Here is a 20674-nt window from a genome sequence, read left to right as displayed (position 1 = left end):
TGTATAGCAAAAAATAGCATGGACTTGCATTGCACACTGACCTTCTGCAGCACTCTTTTCTGTTCAGGTCACCACTCAGAGCTGGAGGGATTTTGGGTCATCTGGTATTTGGGTTAAAACAGTATTATCAATTGTGCACCACGGTAATTCTAGAACCTAAAGAGGTCTACCAAAGTTCTTTGCTTACTTTTCTTGTTATAGAAGGTGTAAGATGTAATAATTCATCTATTACTTTGGGGGAGTCATCTGGATACATCCATATCCAAAACCACTGGAAGCCTCATATTCTTACTGATGTGGAATGCTCCTGAATCTTTTTAAGCTTTACTCCCCACCCTCTGAAGTGCATGTGTCTTACCAACACTTTCAACCTTCTGGTCACTTGTTCTTTGGAAGAATTAACACAATGTCATGAATATAGGAGATCAATGTCCGTGAAATGGCCATATCTCTTCATAGCGTTTTATAGCAGAGGGAAGGAGAGTGGGGCAAGACCAGAAACGTAGATCGCCTAGGATCCCATCTATATGCAAACTGTTTCTGTGTCAGTTCAGTTCTGCTGAGAAGCAGATACCACAACATAATTATACAATGAATAGATTTATTGGGCAGGAAAATGTGGGCAGAGCCTTCATATCATGATACAGGTATTATTATAACTGCAAAAGCAAAAGAGGAAGAAAGGAGGATTGGGTAGGAAGAGTCTGTACTGCAATGAAGTTCTGAGAAATTCTTGGCCAGTTAGATGGAAACTCCCAGATGAAAGAATGCCCATTAGTAGAGTACCACATTGGGCTGGAATGACACAACTCCAGTCCCCTGTCACACTCACTCCTTGTCTGTGAGCAGACCTGGGAGAGTTCAGCCTTGTCATGAGCATTGCCCGGGGTCCAACCGTGTGGCAGCTAGAGAGTATCTACCAACCATGCTGCTCACAATAGGTTCTCTTCAAAGTAAACACAAACAACAAGATACACAAACCCCAAAATAAAGGGACACAAGGAAGCTTTGGGAGGTGTTGGATATGTCTATTCCCTTGATTGTGATGATGGTCATGTGTGTTTGCCTGTGTCCAAATTCATCTAACTGTACACCTTAAATATGTGCAGTTCTTAGCACATGAATTATACCTCAATAAAGCTTTTCTTTTTATAAAAGTAAGTACATCTGAGTGGCACAACTCTATGGTTGCCAAAGTCTACCCTTGATAAGTTTTTAATATATATTTATTGATTTCCTTCCTAAAAAACATGCAGTTTCTGGATGAGAGATCAGAATTATTTACAGCAATAGCACTATATTTCCCCTTACCCCAATCTCCCTGGGGCAATGCAAGGAGGGCAGTTGTCAGCTGCACATATAGGGCACTGTACTACTGATGAGGAGCCCTGATGTGACAAATCTGGGAGCTTACAGAGGAATTGCTGCACAGCTGCCAGCCTCCTCTGCTGAGACAGGGAGAAACCTCATTTCCCTAATGTAAGCAAATCTCTGAGAGAGGTCCCCAGGTTTTTACAACCCTTTGGAATATAAACTAATGGCTTGGGGTTTTATCCTTCTTTGAAATGTAAACACATAGCTCAGAAGAGATAAACCTATAAATCTCTCAGAAGTATTTTACTCTTAGGGTTACTACTGAACCATCCTGTAGCCTAGATTGCCTGTATTTTTTTGTTCTGAAAGCCCTGAACATTCAGAAGCATGAAAATATCTTCTCTACAATTGCATAGTTCCATGTGCTGCACAAATACACTTCTCCACATATATATGGGAAACAGATCCTCTACGGCTCTCACGGGCCTCACTTTCTCAGTTGAAATTTAGAAGAAGGAGGTTAGGGATATGCAAGCCCAGCTCTGCAGTCGTTTTCGGAGCCACAACTGGTTTCCATCATCTTCCTTCTTGTTATTTATTCTAAATTCTCACTCTTAGTTATCACCTCTGTGGGTTTTGGTGATTTGTATAGTGATGGTACTCAAACCCTCATTCCTGAGTGATCTGAGCTCATTGTAACCATTCTCTTCTTAGGCTAGGAACGCTGTTCATGTACATTCCCAATTACAATTAGGCAACAAAAATACTAAAGGATGCTGAAGTGGAGCACCAGGGTTACATATTTATTCCTTCCTGTCCCCACCATATAAAAGCATCCCTACCTCTTTCTGCTGGTCAGAAGTAATCACTCTTGCTGCAACAATGACTTCTTTTCCTTTTTTTACTACTGTAAGCAGGAGGGGAATGGCGGAGGGCTGGACCCCAGGGCTCAGGGAGCTGAAGAAAGGGTTCACAGAGCCAATGGCAAGGCAGACATACTCTTTAATCACTTTGGCCAACAGACCCTGGGAGTGAAGTGCAACAGCTCCCCTTGTGGCTGCTTTTATATGACCACTAGACAAAAGTGGCAAACAGCCAGACAATGTTTACATTATTCAGGTTACATAAGATGTTTATATACATGGTCAGCACATGCGCTGCCTGCAGTGGACATGCTGAGTCACAACTGCCTGGAAGCTGCTCTGGTCTGATTGTCCACAGTACCTCCATCCCCCTTCACTCTACCCCCATTAGACTTCTGCAGTGAGCGGAGCCTGAAGGAGCTAAAGCCATACAGCCCAGTACCTTGGACCCACATTTTACAACAACAGTACAGAGAACAGCAAAGAACCGCTAAGAGACAGGTTATACCTCCTAATGTGGCGAGAGTCGACCGGCACGAGAAAGACAACTTAGACCACCATTTTTTCAGGGGATCTCTTGTCACTGTCTGGATCCATGAGATTTCCTTGGCCTGTTGCAAGGCATGTGATATGTTCCTTGCATTATCTGGTATAAACGTGCAACATTGCACCTCAATAACTGCACAGGTCCCCTCCTGTGCTGCAGTAAGAATGTCTAAGGCCATGCGGTTCTGCAACACAACCTTCCGGGTCTGGTCTACCGCATCAGTTAAGAGAGACAGGGCTCGGGTAGTATGATTGAGGGCTCGGGTGGTATACTCTGCTAAGGCAGTAACCTGCCACTCCACAGCAATAGTCTCCATGGATGGACTAAGAACAGTCAGGGGGTAAAACCACCAGGGCGTTTGTTTCTCCCGATGATAGCAGCCTTTGACCCTCTCCCAATTGCTAGGGAGCACATCCAAGGTGCTCCGAACAGTAGCCGGGAGGTAGGGCCACCCCCAGGTACAGCGCCCTGTCCAGTTGGCCGGGAGATAAGGCCATCCATAATGACCACAGACCCAGAGACTGCCCGCGGGCACTCTGTCAATGGGGACTGTCCCCACATACGGACGGGCATTCCACCAATATTTGGGCCGGGTCACTCGCTGGATCTTCTGACACAGTTCCTCGGGTACCCACCCTGCTATCGCATTCCCCTTCTGTTGCTCTATGCACAGGGGCACAGATGTGCGAAGCACAACAGCCTCCCCAGGTAACCACCCATAGCCATCCCAGAGGCTCGGGGTCACCCAAGGCCATGTATGTCCACGTTGTCGATGAAACTGCTGGTCCACCTGGCGCCTTCTTTGGTCCCACTGAGCATTGGCGGGTCCCCAGGAACGCAGCCAGTTCCAGTTCCCTTCTGAAGCAGGGTGGATGTGCCATGGCAAGCCTTCTGCTGCACTGCTAGGCAGTTCTGTGCACACCCAGCAGTTAGACACATTGGCCACCTCAGCATAGGTGTGAGCCCAGTCCACAACATTATTCGCCACACTCCATCTATGGGCGAAGGGACAAAGCAGTGATAGAAACTAGGTGAGGAAATCACATCCTTCAGGCAGAATGCAGGCTAGCCGCTTATCTTGAGACAAGAGGGTGACTGCCAACGGGGGCCTTCCCAGCCATTGATACCACACCTTTTCTGCCTGCAGAGGTGCTGCAAGCGCTGGCTCCACGTGGAGCAGTACAGGGGATCTCATTATTGGCCACATAGAGATCACATATGTCCCCTTTAGGATAGAACTGGCATTAGTCTGTAGCAGCCTGACAGTCACCCAAGGGATCCAAGTACTAGTCACCGACGGGGTGACATGTAAGTCTTGTTGTACTCCAAGGCCCCAGGGCACTAAAAGTGCCAACCACCTGCAGTGAGGAGCTTTTATCTTCCAAGGCCATTCCCATTCTTGTACCTCCCCCACATTGAGGCATGTTGGGGCTGGCAAAAGAATGTTTCCATTTCGGCCACAGTCAGGCTTTAGTAACTCATCAGTAGTTACTACTTGCAGCTGTAAGGGGGCTGCAGTGCCATGCAGCAAAGCCTCCACTGGGGCTGGTCCTCCCTTCTGAGGCTTTTCATTTAATGCCATCAGTACCTGCCACAAGTGAGTTGCCCAGCCTCGCAACCAGGGAGGCTGTACGGTTGTACATACACCCTGCTTTAAAAGCCCATTATACCTTTATATTACCCCGGCAGCAGCCAGGTTGTAAGGAATATGGAAAAGCCATTGAATGTCCATGGGACTGACCCCTGTTGGACTTCTTGTCCTGTGAAGTGTGTCCCCCTGTTGCTCTCCATGACCAAGGCCCATCATAAAGGGCACAGAGTACCTGCAGAGCCTGAATTGTCCACGTCTGATCTGCAGCAGCACAGGGCCATGCAAAGAGTAAACCAGTGGCTGTATCAACAACCGTAAAAGCATGCACAGCGCCTTTAGTCTTTGGTAATGGTCCAATGTAGTCCATCTGCCACTGGACCAAGGGCACACGCCCTCTAGCTACTTGCTGCTGTGTGGACACTAGTTTCCTTCTATTAGGAAAGGCCTGGGCACATACTGTGCATTCTTGACATGCTGTCATTATTTCGCCCCATGTGAGGGGTAGCCCCCAGCGCTTACCCACCATTCCCATGGTCTTGCTCCCTGCATGATTTAGGCATCAATGCAGCCAGTGTGCCACGTCTGCAGACGGGGCCCTTTCTAGCCACCTCACATGGGCCAGAGCATCAGCCTCATAATTCCCAGGAGCAGTCAGAGGCATGCGGCTGGGAACATGATACATTGTCACCTCTTTTTCATGGCCCAAGGCCCACAGTTCCTGCCACATGGCCCCTCCCAACATGGGGTGGTTTTCGGCCAACCACTGCTGAGTCTGCCACATGGATAACCACAGGGTTAATCCCCAGTACACGGCCCAGCTGTCTGTAGAAATAGCTAAGGGCCCTGGTTCACAGGCAACAACCATCCAAACAGCCCACAGCTCTGCCCACTGGCTGCTTCGGCCGGTACCAATATCAAACCAAATAGTGTCAGTGGTTGGCTGCACAGCTATGGCTGTCTACGTGGCAGCTTGAGCTCTATTAGGGACATCAGTATACTAAGCATCCTCCAGGATAGGGGGCTTCCCCTCAGCATAGGGCGTAGGCTCTATCTCTAGAGGAACTGTTGGAATCTGTTACCCTCACAGTGAGGAACTCAAATGGCCCTAACACCTGCCGTAACTTCAAACTCAGGGGGCTGCAGCTCACTGAGCTCCTTTGTTCCGCATAGGCTCCCAACTTTGACGAGGTTGGGGTCTGGGCCGTGCCAGACCGTGGATGGGTAACCCATGACTGGAGCCATCCATGAATAGGGTATGTGGTTCTCAGCTGGACAAGGGCCATTCAAGTGATAGCCTCACATGCTATCAGGGCGGCATAGGCGGCTGCCAACTGTTTCTCCACTAGTGAATAGCGTATCTCCACTCCTTTCCACAGTTGGGACCAGAACCCCACAAGGGTTCATACCCCACTGTGCCACTGCCACAAGCCCCAACCAAAACCCTCTTGGGTAACATGGATGTCCAATTCCTATGGCTGTCCTGGATCAGCCACCTGTAAAGCTTGTGCCTGCTGCACAGCACGCTTGGCGGCTTTGAACACTTGGTCTGCAGTGTCTGTCCAGTTCCACAGGGCTCCCTTCTTTACCAAGCCATATAGGGGTCTCACCACCTGGGCTAAATGAGGGATAAACACTCGCCAGTACCCCAACAGGCCCAGAAATGTTTGCAGTTGAGCTACAGTTGTTGGCAGGGGGTATGCCTGTATTTTGTCAATGACTGCCTCAGGTATCACTCTTGTCTTACCCGACCAGACAACCCTCAAGAATTTGACAGATAAGCCAGGTCCCTGGACTTTGGCATCGTTGGCTGCCCAACCACATGATGTCAGACGCTTCTGCAGGGAATTAGCAGCCTGCTCTAGATCTGCAAGAGAGTCAGAGGTTAACATAACATCATTAATGTAGTGAAATACAAGCACTGTATCACTATGAGCCCAAGCAGCCAAGTCCTGGGTGATAAACCCATGACAAATAGTGGGGCTGCGTGGGTATCCTTGGGACAAAATACAAAAAGTCCATTGTCTGCCATCCCAAGTGAAGGCTAACTGATCTTGACTCTCAGCAGGAATGCCAATGGAAAAAAAGGCATTAGCAAGGTCCACAACATAGTGGTATCGTCCCAGCCAGACTGTCAGTTGATATATCATATCACGCACTGAGGACACAGCAGCATGCAATGGAGGAGTCACTTTATTTTAATTCCCAGTAGTCTACAGTCATAGCCCCAAGCCATCAGGCTTCCTTGCGGGCCAAACAGGGGAATTATAAGGGCAGTGGGTGGATCGCACGACCCCAACGACTTCCAACTTTGCAACAGTCTGTGTGATCTCCTCATGTCCACCCATACACCCAGGAGGTGATAATATTGGGTGGTCACCACACGCCATGGCACTGGCAACACTGTGGCAGGTGATGTGTATTTCCCCAGACAACAGCCTTAACCACACGCATCCGCAGGCAGCACTCCCCCATGGTCGTCTGCAGGCGCAGTCATTGCAAGATGTCCACCCCCAGAACATACTCGGGATGGGAGACACATACACTGTGTACACTCTGGGCGGCAAATGGCCAATGCCAAAGGACAGACATGCTAGTTTCACTTTCACAGTATGACCTCCATAGCTGTCAGCATATGCTGGCTTCCCCGGAAACTTATCCACGTTGCCGTAAATCAAACTGCAATCAGCTCCAGTATCTACCAATGCCAGTACACGGTGTACATTGGTGGGGGACCACTAAATCACAAGTTCCACATGTGGCCTGCGGCCCTCCTGGGATCCCCCAAGCCGGACTCCTTGGCCTTCCCCCTAGTCAAAGAGCTACACACACGGGCTCCTCACCTGAGGGCTGCATAAAGTCCTGAAGACTTACCTGGCAACTCTTGCCAGGATTTTTCCCTGTCTTGCCAGAATTTCTTAACTGTCTTTTGGAACTGCTACTCAGACTTCAACTGGCACCACCAGGACAGTGTTCAGCTGCCGGCCTATTTTCGCCTGATCCAGGCCTGCAGCTAGCAGATTTACTTACATCTGGATGCAGGGGACTCGCTTGGGCCCCTTCTCCGCCAAGCGTGCTCTCGGCTTGGGCGCCACCAGCCGTGCGACACGCATGTTTTTCTCCTTCCGTCAGCCTTCTACATCGCCCAAAGTGGCCATCACAGTGGTCACTTCAGGTATCTGGCGCCTCACATAGGGTGCCAAAACGGCCACCAAGGACCCAAAAGCATTAGACCTGGCCAAGTTAAGAACTGAGTCCTCCATCCCAGACGTAAAGTGCTCGTCATCGGCCCTGGGTATGAAGGTTAAAAATGGCCTGCCGCATTCCCAACTCGCGGATAACTTGCACCAGTTCCGCATATCTGCCATTGGCTTAGAGCCTCCAGGAGCTCCCAGGCGTTATGCCACACAGTCCGGGTGGCAGCCGTCACCCACACTGTAAAGAAGTGATTTCCCCTGCCCTTGACCCAGCCGGCGGCTATTCTGCAGCTGCTGCCGAAGGGCGGGGTGCAGTGTGATTGCGGCCAGTTTATCCATCTCGTCAGGGACACAGATTATACTATTATACTATCTGCCCCCTTATTCCACAGCCTCAGGAGCCAGGCCGGTATGGGCTCACCCGGCCGCTGCCTGTATTGTTGACACAAGTCCTGCAGTTCCGGCGCGTTTAGAGACTGTACGTCGTGAACTCTGTCACATTTGGGGCTCCTTGGGCAACATTGCCTGGACCTAGGGCTGCTTACGCTTTACCTTTGAGTGGATTACTGGCTGAGCATGGAGAGGGCGTGCGTCCTCCACGTCCCCGTCCTCAGCATCCTCGGGCTCGCGGCAAGGCGCCATTTCCATCTCCTGTTTTAACTGCCTCACTCGCGCCTCCAGGGCATTCTCCTTGGCTTGGAGTTTCCGTATGCGAGCTGTATCCCCGCAGGACAGAATCCATGTTGCAACGGTAAGGCTATCAAACACAGCCAGCCTGCCTGGCCCACGGGGAGCTGGGCCTTCTCAGGCACCTGTTCTCCTAGGTTAAGCAGAGCTGTCTCAGTGCAGACCGGGGTACCATCCACGGACTCCCACCCTTCCACAGGGGCCCAGTTCAACAGGACCTCTGCCACTGGGAACCACATACAAGTGGGTGGACACACGTCCGTTGCATCAGCCTCAGGAGCTGTAGGTCCACCCATCTCGGAATCCTGCCGACTATGCCAAGCGTAAGCAAGAGGGGAATGGCCAGCTGAGGGCTGGGCCACAGGCTCCGGGAGCTGAAGGGTGCATGGAGCCAATGGAAAGGCAGACATACTCTTTAATCACTTTGGCCGACAGACCATGGGAGAGGAGTGAAACAGCTCCCCTTGTGGCTGTTTTTATATGACCACTAGACAAAAGTGGCAAACAGCCAGACAACGTTTACATTATTCAGTTTACATAAGATGTTTACATACATGGTCAGCACATGCGCTGCCTGCTGTGGACATGCTGAGTCACAACTGCCCAGAAGCTGCTCCGGTGTAATTATCCAAAGTGCCTCCATATTTTCCCTTCAACTACACTTCGCTTTTTCCACATCAGATAGTGTTATGAATTAATACTTGTGGTGGGCTAAATAATGGCCCTGCAAAGATATCAAGTAATTCCTGAAACTTGTAAATGTTACCTTATGAGGAAAAAGGTCTTTGAGATGAGATTAATGTAAGGATCGAGATGGGAAGATTATTCTGGATTATCAGGGTGGGCACTACATACAATCACATGCATCCTTACATGAGTGAGGAGGAGGGAGACGACATACGCAGGAGAGAGAGCAAGGTGAAGACGGAGGCAGAGATTGGAGTGTTAAGACCACAAACCAAGGAATGCTGTTAGCCCTCAGAGGCTGGAAGAAGCTTGGATTGGATTCTTCTCTAGAGTCCCCTGAGAGAGCACATCTCTGACAACACTTGACTTTGACCAGATAATACTGATTTTGGACTTTGAAGAACAAATGTGTGTTTTTACAAGGACCATCGTTGTGGTAATTAGTTACAGCAGCCATAGGAAAGCAGTAAAATAATAATGATTAAAATTGTGGCCAGAAGAGGATATGGAATTAATGATGAGGGGAGCACGTTTCCTACAAGGAAGAGACTTCTGTTTTTTCTGCAACCAGGAGTTCTTTTGCTTTGACAGAGACACAGAGGGACAATTTTGCAAATGCAAAGGTTCCATGAGAATCTGAGATTTGAAGACTTCTGGGTGCACACACAGAGATAACGCCACAGAAGTCTCAAAGTCCCAAACCTTCCTATCATAGCCCTGACCTTAGTGTAACATATTGCTGGGATTGAGAATACAACCTTCTCTGCAGCTCTGCTTCTGTCATAATTGAGTCTTAGCCCTGATCCTATGTATTTTCTATGTTCCAGCTGCAGGAAATTAGAGTCCTACATGCTGCCAAGGAGGCCATCTGGCTTTCACACTTAGGTTTTATTTGGAGATTAATCATCCTCAGCCTTTCTAAGGCATCACTTAAACTCAGTAGCATCTACTGGATTTCATAAAGCTATTCTTACTAATTCCTGTGTAACACTTAAAATCCTGAGCCATTGAACTTTCCAGTATATTCCTTTCCACTAGTCTTTTATCTCAGTTCAACAGCAATGGAATTTTAATAATTATACCACTCCCACAAGACATGAGCTATTAGTGATCCAACTACCATTAATAATGGGGTCTTCACTGCCAACCAGCCAACAAGCAGCCCAACTCCAAACTCTCATTTTTGATTCAGCTACTTTGGATGAGTCCTAGCTTGGACTGTCTATGGTCAGGTTCTCTGGGAAGCTGACTCTGAGACAGAAATTTACATAGAGGATTTTTTTTTTGAGGGGGGGCTACTCTCAGGATCTACCTCTATGTTTTTTTGTTTGTTTTTCAGACCACGTAACAGAATTAACCTAGCTTCTTTTCACCTGCTCTCCTGCCCCATTCTCTATGGCTCCCCTCTCTGAAGAAATCCCTCTTCCCCCACCAGAGGACCTGTCCCTGGTGGAAAGGCTGCTGGGAAGTTTAGTCCAAGGCCCTAATGGGCCTCCTCTGAGTCCTCTTCCAGCTGCCAGGTTAGCTCAAACCTTATAAATGTAGGATTTATAATGGTTGCAAGGTCTCTTCCATTTGGTTCTGCAATTAGTCCTTACCCAGGACACTCTGTAAAACTGAGAACCCTGGGCTGTTCACTCCTTCTGCTCCCTCTCTGCCCTCCCTCACAGCATGATGTGGTAATGGGATTGTGACTATACCATCATAGGCCGTTCAGTTCATTCAGCTGCTCACTTGGTGGGGGAGGAGGGAGAAGAGGAGAGTGCAGTGGTCACAGCCAGACCACTTTCCCTAGGGCAGAGAGGCAGGAAGGAAACAGGCAATAGGCATACGGGGAGACGATGTTGAGGGCACTGTATTTCCCCTTCACAAGGACAAAACCACCTTTTCTTAAGTCTCCATCACAACCACCACCTGCCACCTCAGCCACACTTTTAAATCCTTTTTAAAAGAAAGTGAATTAGATTAGAAGGTGAAGAGGCTGGGAAACAGCTAGACGGTTTCTGGCTCTTATGTAAATTTGAGTCAAAGCTGGCATCAGAGATAGTTTAGAGAGACTGACAAAATGTTGGGAAAAGAAATTTTAAGCAATGTCTTTATGTTGTGATCTCTTTGTAGGACAGAGCTTTAGATTTCTTTCTTGATTGGAAAGTAATAGCTATGCAAGTAAAAACTGTCACTATTACACTTAGCAACAAATCCCCTGACAGACATCTGGTTTCTCTAAATATTCGGTGTCCCACTTAAGTCTGAGTAGGTAAATAGCTAGAAAGTGGAGCTGGCGGTGGGGATCTTCCTCCCTGAGCCAGGGAAGGGAGGAGGCAGGAGCAACTAGGTTTATAAACTGGGGTAGGAATGGCATTGGTCTGTTTCAGGAAAGGGATTTTTGTCCCGCACTAAGTTTGTTTTAATGGGCTTCAAAATTCTGTGAAAGACTTTTGGTTAAGTTGTTATTTAAAAAGCACTGATTTTAAAAACTAATGGCTTAAAATTGACACACACACAAAACAAATAGTCTACAAAATATTGTCCTTTCTTTTCGAAGGTTTTACTAAGTACTGGAAATTAATCAGTCTGTTACTATTAACCCAAATGGCCAATTGAGAGAGATCCTTCTGAGACCATTTTTTCTACCACTGATTAAGACTGGGGTGGCAGGTGTTATGGATAATATTCATTTCACCTTCTGAGTTTTCTGGGCAGATCTGGTGACTTGCCAGCTCCAGCAGCCTTCTTGCCCACTGTTTTGATGATACCCACAACAACTGTCTACCTTATATCACAAATAGCAAAACAACCCAAAGCAGGATAGAGAAGCTCTGAACATACACAGGCTTTCCAGTAACCATATCAGTAATGGCAGCATCACCAGAGTTTCAAGAACTTGGACCTATCATCCACGTTCTTACCAGAATAGTGAACAATCTTCTCCTTCACTTCAGCAAACTTGCAAGCAATGTGAGCTGTGTGACAATCAGCACAGGTGGATAGAGAGCACTGATTTGGCCTAGATGACTGAGGATAATCATCTAAGCAGTGAAGCCAGCTGCTTCCATCGGTGGGTCATTTTCGCTGTCACTAGCCATGTTGCCATGATGAATATCTTAGACGCATTGTTAACAGTGAAGCCCATATTGTCCCCAGGAAGAGCTTCATCAGAGCTTTATGGTGCATTTCAACAGACTTTACTTCAGCTGTATCATTGGCTAGAGCAAAGGTGACCATCAGGCCAGGGTTAAGAATACCAATCTCCACTGGACCCACAGAAACAGTACCAACACCACCAACTTTCAAAATATCCTGGAAAAGCAGATGCAAAGGCTTGTCATTTGGATGAGTTGGTGGCAAGAGTTAGGCAGAGTGAGGCTGAACTGAGATCCAGTGACAGCAAAGGCTTTACTTGATGCTTTTAAGTCTAAAGCTAATTGTCCTGCAGAGTTGCCCTACATTGAGAGAAGGATACAGGCATTTACACTCTTGTATTGACCAGTCATTAGATATAGGATGCCCAGGGAAGGTATATGACCCTGTGCAAGATCTATCTTCACAGAGTGATTATTCTTAGGGAAGGAGTCAGCTGACCACTCTCAGCCACCAATACTCCCAACATGAGGGTGGGGAGAGGAGTATTTTATTTCTGAAAGAGGTAGAGATGATATCTAAACAATATACTAGAGTATTCACTATAGTTGCCTAGATAAATATTAAAATCATGATGTTAATTATAATCACACATATGGCATTCAAACTAAACATCCACATACATCTTGATAACAATTTACAAAAGCAATTTGATTGATACATGATAGTATACCAAGAATATTAAAGTTCAAATGAAAATCCCCTTTGACCAAGTAGAAGACTGTGTGTGGATAAAACAACTCAAAAGCTAAATTACAAAGGGGAGAAGCAATGCTCAAAGGCCTAGGGAAGTAATGAATATTTTTATGAAGGTGAACATGGGAAATATAAAAACCATATAATCATTTGAAATTAAGATATATTACATTTTTTAATAAAGTTTTAAATGTTTTGATGTTTTCTAATAAAGTATAAAATATTTTGATCAAAATATTGTTCTTCCTCTCTATCAGATTAATTTTATGCATATATTTTTATTGTTATATGTTTAAGTTTTGTTTCAAGCATAAAGAAAATCAAATTATTTTTAATGGTTCTTTTAAAAAGCAAATGTACTTAACTCCCTTATCATTTCATTTTCCTGAAAGTTTATCCTTTTGATGGTTGTATCTTTCATTCAATGAATAGCCACATATTTTGAATCTGAAGTATAAGATTGTACCCGATGAATACTGTAACTCAAACTATGACAAATCCAGCAGCTGCCTGATATCATAATGTTATTATTGTCTTCCAAGCAGGGTGTGTCTTATATAGTGTCCCACCATAATCTCTTAGGTCTCTTTCTCTTGTTCAAACAAATCATATATTTTAATTGACATATTTGTTTGAATGATCAATGTTTACAACTTTTTCCACGGAGGATGTATTTTACTGAATCAACCTATAAAGACTAGGAATTCCATTAGTATTGTATCTGTAAAATACCTTTGATCTATTGAATCTCCCCAGAAAGTGAAAAAAAAAATAGACGTCCTAAAATTAATTTGGAGATTATATTTCTGTTAATTAAACTCACTAAGGTTACTCTTCACGCTTCTGTGAGAGTTAAAGCCAAAAATGCTATGGGGACCTTAATTCATACTCTTCCATGTTGACTGAAGGACAAAATTGCTGACCAGAAGAAGTTTACAGCATTTGTACAATGGTCAGGGACAAAATAGACTGGAGTAAACTGAAATCTACCTCACTTGTAAATTATCTTATTCTAGATTAAATTAAATTGATCAATCTTATTCTGGCAAAATATAACAATTGAAAACATTAGATGGGCTAGAGAGTTGGAAACAAACCCCCAAACAAAGCCAGATATATTGCATAAACTTGTGACTAATTAGAAACTTTGAATGGTGGATTCTTAGGTGATGGATAAAAACACTTAGAAACTGACAACCTGGGTCTTTGTCATTATTGGAATGAGCCTATTTCCAGGCTTTTAATTTGTTGGATAAACAGCCCATTAAATGAGTAATAAAGTATAACCTCTGCTTCTATCCTCTGAAAGAGGTTGTAGAGAATTGGTATAGTTTCTTCTTTAAATGTTTGGTGGAATTCACAAGTGAATCATCTGTGTAAATTGCTTTGGAAGATCATTAATTATTGCTTCAATTTCTTTAATCAATATAGACCTATTTGTATTGTCTATTTCTTCATGTGCGAGTTTTGGCAGTTCGTGTCTTTCAAGGAATTGGTCTATTTTATCTAGGTTATCAAATTTGTGGGCATAGATTTGTTCATAGTATTCCTCTATTATCTTTTAAATTTTTATGGGATCTGTAGTGATGTCCCCTTTTTCATTTCTGATATGAGTAATTTCTGTCCTCCCTTTTTTCTTGGTTAGCCTGGTAGAAGTTTATCAATTTTATTGATCTGTTTAAAAAAACACCTTTTAGTTATTTTCATATACTTGAAAATATTTTTTAATATCTCTTGAGATTTCCTTTTTACTCATGTGTTATTTAGAAGTGTGCTATTTAATCTTCATTGATTTGGGGATTTTCTACTTATATTTCTGTTATTGACTTCTAGTTTAATTCCATTGTGGTCTGAGAGCAGACATTGTATGATTTCTATTCTTTTAAATTTGTTAAAGTGTGTTTTATGGCTCAGAATATGGTCTATCTTGTTGAATGTCTATGTGAAATTGAGAACAATGTGTATTCAGTTTTTGTTGAATGAACTAAACTACAGATGTCAATTATATTCAGCTGATTGATGATATTGTTGAATTCAATTATGCCTTTACTGATATCCTGCCTGCTGGATCTTTCCATTTCTGATAGAATGATACTGAAGTCTCAAATTATGCTAGTGGACTCTTCTATTTGTCCTTGCAGTTCTATCAGTTTTTGCCTCATGTAGTTTGCTGCTGTATTGTTAGGCATATCTATGTAAACGATTGTTATGTCTTTCCGGAAAAATGACACCTTTATCATTATGTAATACCCTTCTTTATCCCTGATAACTTTTCTTACTTTGACGTTTGCTCTGTCTGAAATTAACGTAGCTAATCCTGCTTTTGACTAAAGTTAACATGGTATATTTTTCTCCAAACATTTACTTTTAATCTATTTATATCTTCATATTTAAAATGGATTTCTTGCAGATAACATATAGTTGTGTTGTTTTTTGATCCACTATGACAACCTCTTCTTTTAATTGCTGCATTTAGATATTGGCATTCAAAATGATTTTTGATATAGTTCCATAAATACCATATTACTGGTTTTTGTCCTTACAGTTTGTTCCTATTTTTGTCTTCCACTCTTTTTTGGCCTTTTGTAGTTTTAATTGAACATTTCATATAATTCCTTTTTCTTTCCTTAAGCATTTCATATAATTGTATTTTATTTCCTTTCTTAGTAAATCAGTAACACTACTTTTTAAACTTTTTTAGTGGTTACTCTAGAGTTTGCTATATTTACAATTAATCCATGTCCACTTACAAATGGTAAGATGGTAACAGTTTCACAGGTAGTGTGAAATCATTATAATAACAAAATAATCTTAATTACTCATTCCTTTCTCTTATATCACTACTGTCATTCATTTCATTTATATATAAGTGCACATAATCATATATATGTGTGTGTATATGTATATATACACATAAGGTATATACATAAGCATACAAAACCAAATATCTTATTATTTGACAAACTGTTATCTGGCAGATCAATTAAGAATAAGAAAAATAAGTTTTTATATTACCTTCATTTATTTATTCTTCAATAAGCTTCTTTTATTTAGATCCGAGTTGCTGACCTATATTATTTTCCTTCTCTCTAAAAACTTATTTTAACATTTCTTACAAGGTAGGTACTAGCAGCAGATTCTCTTGCTCTTTATTTGTCTGAAAAAGCCTTTATTTCTCCTTCACTTTTGAAGGATAATTTCAGTGGGTACAGAATTTTAGGTTGCTGGTTTTTTTCTTTCTCAGCATTTTAAATATTTCACTTCACTCTCTTCTTGCTGCATTGCTTCTGAGGAGAAGTTGGATGTAATTCTTATTTTTGTTCCCCTACATGTGAGGTACCTTTTTCCTTGGCTTCTTTCAGGAGTTTTTCTTTATCTTTGATCTTTGTAGTTTGAAAATGATGTGGCTAGTTGTAGGATTTTTGGCATTTATCCTGCTTGAGCTTCCTGGATCTGTGGTTTGGTGTCTGACATTAATTTTGGGTAATTATCTGTCATTATTGTTTGAAATATTTTTTTCTGTTTCTTTCTTTCTTTTCCTTCTGGTATTCCCATTATCTGTATGTTACACCTTTTGTAGTTATTACACAGTCCTTGGATATTCTGTAATTTTTTTTTCCATCTGTGTTCTCTTTGCTTTCCTGTTTGGGAAGTTTCAAGATAACCTCAAGCTCAGAGCTTCTTCCCTCAGCCATGTCCAGTCTACTAATAATTCCTCAAAGGCATTTTTCATTTCTGTTACAATTTTTCTTATCTCTATTATTTCTCTTTGGTTCATTTTTAGTATTTCCAACTCTCTGCTTACATTACCCATCTGTTCTTGCATGCTGACTACTTTATCAATTATAGTTGTTAGTATTTTAATCATAATGGTTTTAAATTCCTGATCTAATAATCCTAACATCCCTGCCATGTCTGGTTCTGACGCTTGCTCTGCCTCTTCAAATTCTCTTTTTTGCCTTTTATTATGCCTTTTAATTTTTCTTGATAACCAGACATGATGTATTGGGTAAAAGGAACTGCTGTAAATAGGCCTTTATTAATGCAGTGGAGAGGTATGGGGAGAGGGCAAGCATTCTAAAATCCTATGATTATGTCTCAGTCTTTTAGTGAGACTATGCTTCTGGAAAGTGAACTTCATAGTTGTTTCTCAGTTTTTTTCTCCCCCTTAGGTGGGACTGGGTAGTTAGAATCAGGTAGAGTTGAGTATTTTCCTTCTCCCAAGTGGAAGGCTAGAGCTGACTGGAATTGTGTATTTTCCTCCCCTATATCAGTCATATCCTGGTAATACCCCAGTACATTAGGCTCTTGTTAACTGGTTTCTCCTGAGTACAAGCCAGGGGTTGTTAAGAAGAACATAGCGCTCTGGCATATTTAAAAGTGATTCCTTTTGCCCCTCCCTCTACTAGAAGCATGAGGAAATGTTTTTTTTTTCTCTGATATTTATTGTGAAAACCTAGTTGATCTCCTGGAATTAAAATTCACAAGAGCAAGGGCTCCCCTTTGTGACTGTCTCCCTGGAGATTTTAATGTTCACTCTCGTCCACAGTGAACATCTAGCAATTTGTCACAGTTCAGGTTTTCCTGTCTAAGCACTGGTTCCCAGAGTGGTTTCCTCTCAGGAGTTTCTTCTCTGGAAACCAAGACTTCCTATATTTGCCTGTGTGTCTCCATTATTTGGGGCAGTTTACCTTGTGTCCTCTTCTCTCTAAGGGATCCAAGAAGAGTTGTTCATTTTCAGTCTGTTCAGCTTTTTATTTGTTGTTAAGACTTAGTGGAGATTTCTAAGCTCTTTACATGTGGAACTGGTGGAAGTGGCTCTTGTTTTTGTATCCATCCAGCCACTCTATTCCTTTTGTCTGGTGAGTTTCATCCACTCATATTAAGATAATTATCAATAGGTTAGAACTTCCTATTGCCATTTTGTCAATTGTTTCTGTTTGTCTTGCCATTCGTTTGTCCATCTCTTCTTCTCCTGCTTTCTTCCTGTTTCTTTTTATGTTGTGTAACCATTATAAAATTTTTATCTGTTAACTTTTATATTAGGATTTAAAGTAATTTACACATCACCTTTACCATATTATCTTACTCTGTACATGTCTATATATTTAGCTTCACCTGTTAGATTAATGCTTTTATATGCTTTTGTGTTAACGTGTTTTCATTTCAATTTGAAGAAGTCTCTTAAGTATTTCTTGAAAGGCAGGAATGGTGATGGTGTACTCCCTGAGTTTTTGTTTGGGAAAGATTTTATGTCTTCATTTTTTTTCAGGTGTACATCATCATATTTCGATTTCTGTATACACTACATCATGTTCACCACCAAAAGTCTAGTTTCCATCCATCACCATACAAATGTCTCCCTTTACCCCTTTCGACCCCTTACCCTCTGGTAACCTCCAATTTGTGCTCTGTATCTATGTTTGTTTGTTTTCTGTTCCACATTTGAATGAAATCATATGATATTTGTTGTTCTCTATCTGACTTATTTCACTTAGCATAATACCCTCAAGGTCCATCCACGTTGTCACAAATGGCAAAATTTCATCCTTTTTTATGGCTAAGTAGATCCTCTACTCATTTTTTAACTAGGTTGTTTGTTTACTTGTTGTTGAGTTGTATGTGTCCTTTATATATTTTGGATATTAACCCCTCATCAGATGTACCATATGCAAATATTTTCTCCCAATCAGGAGGTTGTCTTTTTGTTTTGTTGATGGTTTCCTTCACCGTGCAGAAGCTTTTTTGATGTAGTCCCATTTCTTTATTTTTTCTTCTGTTTCCCTTGCTTTAGGAGACATGATATTCAAAACAATACAGCTAAGACTGATGTCAAAGAGTGTACTGCCTATGTTTTCTTCCAGTTTTATGGTTTCAGGTCTTACATTTAAGTTTTTAATCCACTTTGAGTTAATTTTTGTGTTCGGTGCAAGATAATGATCAGCTTTCATTCTTTTGCATGTGGTTGTGCAGTTTTCCCAACACCATTTATTGAAGAGACTTTCCTTTCTCCATTGTATGTTCTTGGCACCTTGTCAAAAATTAGCTCTCCACAGATGTGTTTATTTTGGGGTTCTGAATTTCTTTTCCATCGATTTGTGTGTCTGTTTTTGTGCCAATACCATCCTGTTTTGATTACTATAGCTTTGTAGGATAATTTGAAATCAGGTAGTATGATTCCTCCAGTTTTGTTATTTTTTTCTCAGGATTGCTCTGTCTATTTGGAGTCTTATGTTGTTTCATATAAATTTTAGGATTCTTATATTTTTATTAAAAAATGTCATTGAGATTTGGATAGTGACTGCATTGGCTCTGTAGATTGCTTTAGATAATGTGTACATTTTAACTATGTTTATTCTTCCAATCCATGAGCATGGAATATCTTTCCATTCCTTTATGTCTTCTTCAATTTCTTTCAACAATGTCTTATAGTTATCAGTGTATAGGTCTTTCACCTCCTTGGTTAAATTTATTCATAGGTATTTTATTCTATTTCTTGCAATTGTAAATGGGATTGTTTTCTTGATTTCACTTTCTACTAGTTCATCATTCATGTGTAGAAATGCAACTGTTTTTGTACGTTGATTTTGTTCCTTGCAATTTTACTGTATTTGTTTATTATCTCTAATAGTTTCTTGGTGGGTCCTTTAGGGTTTCCTATATATAAAATCATGTCATCCACAATAGTGACAGCTTACTTCTTTCTTTCCAATTTGCATAACTTTTCTTTCTTCTTCTTGTGTAATTGCTCTGGCTAAAACTTCCAACACTATGTTGAATAGGAGTAGTGAGAGTGGGCATCCTTGTCTTGTTCCTGTTCTTAGTAGGATAGCTTTCAGGTTTTAATAGAGTATGATGTTAGCTGGGGGTTTATCATATATGGCCTTTATTATTTTGAGGTAGTTCTATGCTCATTTTGACTTTTTATCATAAATCGATGTTGAATCTTCTCAAATGCTTTCTCTGCAACTATTGAGATGATCATATGATTTTTATCTTTTATTTTGTTAATGTGGTGTATCACATTGATTGATTTGCAAATGTTGAACCACCCTTTCATCCATGGCATAAATTCCACATGATCATGGTGTATGATCCTATTTATGTATTGTTGTATTGATTTGCTAATATTTGTTGAGGATGTTTGCATCAATGTTCATCAGTGATATTGGCCTGTAGTTTTCCTTTCTTGTGTTGTCCTTTTCTGATTTTGGTATCAAGGTAATGCTGGCCTCATAAAATGAGTTGGAGAGTGTTCCATTCCTCTTCAATTTTTTGGAAGAATTTAGGAAGGATTGATATTAAGTTTCTTTGAATGTTTGGTACTATTCAACAGAGAAGGCATCTGGTCCTGGACTTTTGTTTTGAGGAAGCTTTTTGATTACTGTTTCAATGTCTTGTTAATGGCCTATTCAGATCCTCTATTTCTTCTTGATTCAGTTTTGAAAGGTTATACGATTGTAAGTATCTATTTTTCTAGGTTATCCAATTTTTTGGCATATAGCTTTTCATGGTATTCTCTTATAATCCTTTGTATTTCTGTGGTATCCATTGTAGTTTCTCCACTTCTGTTTCTAATTTTATTTATTTGAGGCTTATTTTTCTCTTACTGAGTCTAGATAAAGCTTTGTCAATTTTGGTTATCTTTTCAAAAATCCAGCTCTTAGTGTTATTGATCTTTTCTATTGTCATTTTAGTCTTCATTTTATTGCTGCACTGATTTTTATTCTTTCCTTGCTTCTACTGACTTTGGACTCTATTTTTTCCTCTTTTTCTAGTTTCTTTACATGTAATGTTAGATTGTTTGAGATTCTTCTTGTTTCTTGATGTATGCCTATACTGCTATAAACTTCCTTCATAGTACCAGTTTTGCTGCACCCCATAGATTTTGCTATGTTGTGCATTAATTTTCATTTGTCTTCAGGTATTTTTTGATTTCTCTGTTGATCCAATA

The 20674-nt window shown here is 41.9% G+C and overlaps 1 protein-coding gene across 2 annotated transcripts; it reads right to left on the bottom strand.

Annotated features, from left to right (window-relative positions):
• Nucleotides 1–2298: 2298 nt before the first annotated feature.
• Nucleotides 2299–8200, bottom strand: LOC111775003 (endogenous retrovirus group PABLB member 1 Env polyprotein-like). Of its 2 annotated transcripts, none has more exons than XM_023648872.2 (3): nt 8062–8200; nt 6060–6179; nt 2299–3719 (listed from the first exon to the last, which is right to left on the bottom strand). In XM_023648872.2, the coding sequence occupies exons 2-3, from the start codon at nt 6134–6136 to the stop codon at nt 2495–2497; spliced, it is 1302 nt and encodes a 433-aa protein (XP_023504640.1). In that variant the 5' UTR covers nt 6137–6179; nt 8062–8200; the 3' UTR covers nt 2299–2494. The 2 variants fall into 2 exon arrangements, with proteins under 2 accessions (XP_023504640.1, XP_070077824.1); XM_070221723.1 differs by having other exon boundaries at nt 7343–8077.
• Between the last annotated feature and the right edge of the window lie 12474 nt (nt 8201–20674).

The sequence above is a fragment of the Equus caballus genome, chromosome 9 (genome assembly GCF_041296265.1).
Source record: "Equus caballus isolate H_3958 breed thoroughbred chromosome 9, TB-T2T, whole genome shotgun sequence".
In the NCBI taxonomy this organism is placed as follows: domain Eukaryota; kingdom Metazoa; phylum Chordata; class Mammalia; order Perissodactyla; family Equidae; genus Equus; species Equus caballus.
This window is presented reverse-complemented; position numbering and strand designations above follow the sequence as displayed.

What these genes read in the sequence shown, in the direction of transcription:
- LOC111775003 (XM_023648872.2), bottom strand. Translation starts at nt 6,136, where the DNA reads ATGTGGTTGGGCAGCCAACGATGCCAAAGTCCAGGGACCTGGCTTATC. An exon ending in CTTGAGGGTTGTCTGGTCGG is followed by an intron (nt 3,720 to 6,059) that starts GTAAGACAAGAG and finishes CTTCGCCCATAG; the next exon opens with ATGGAGTGTGGCGAATAATG.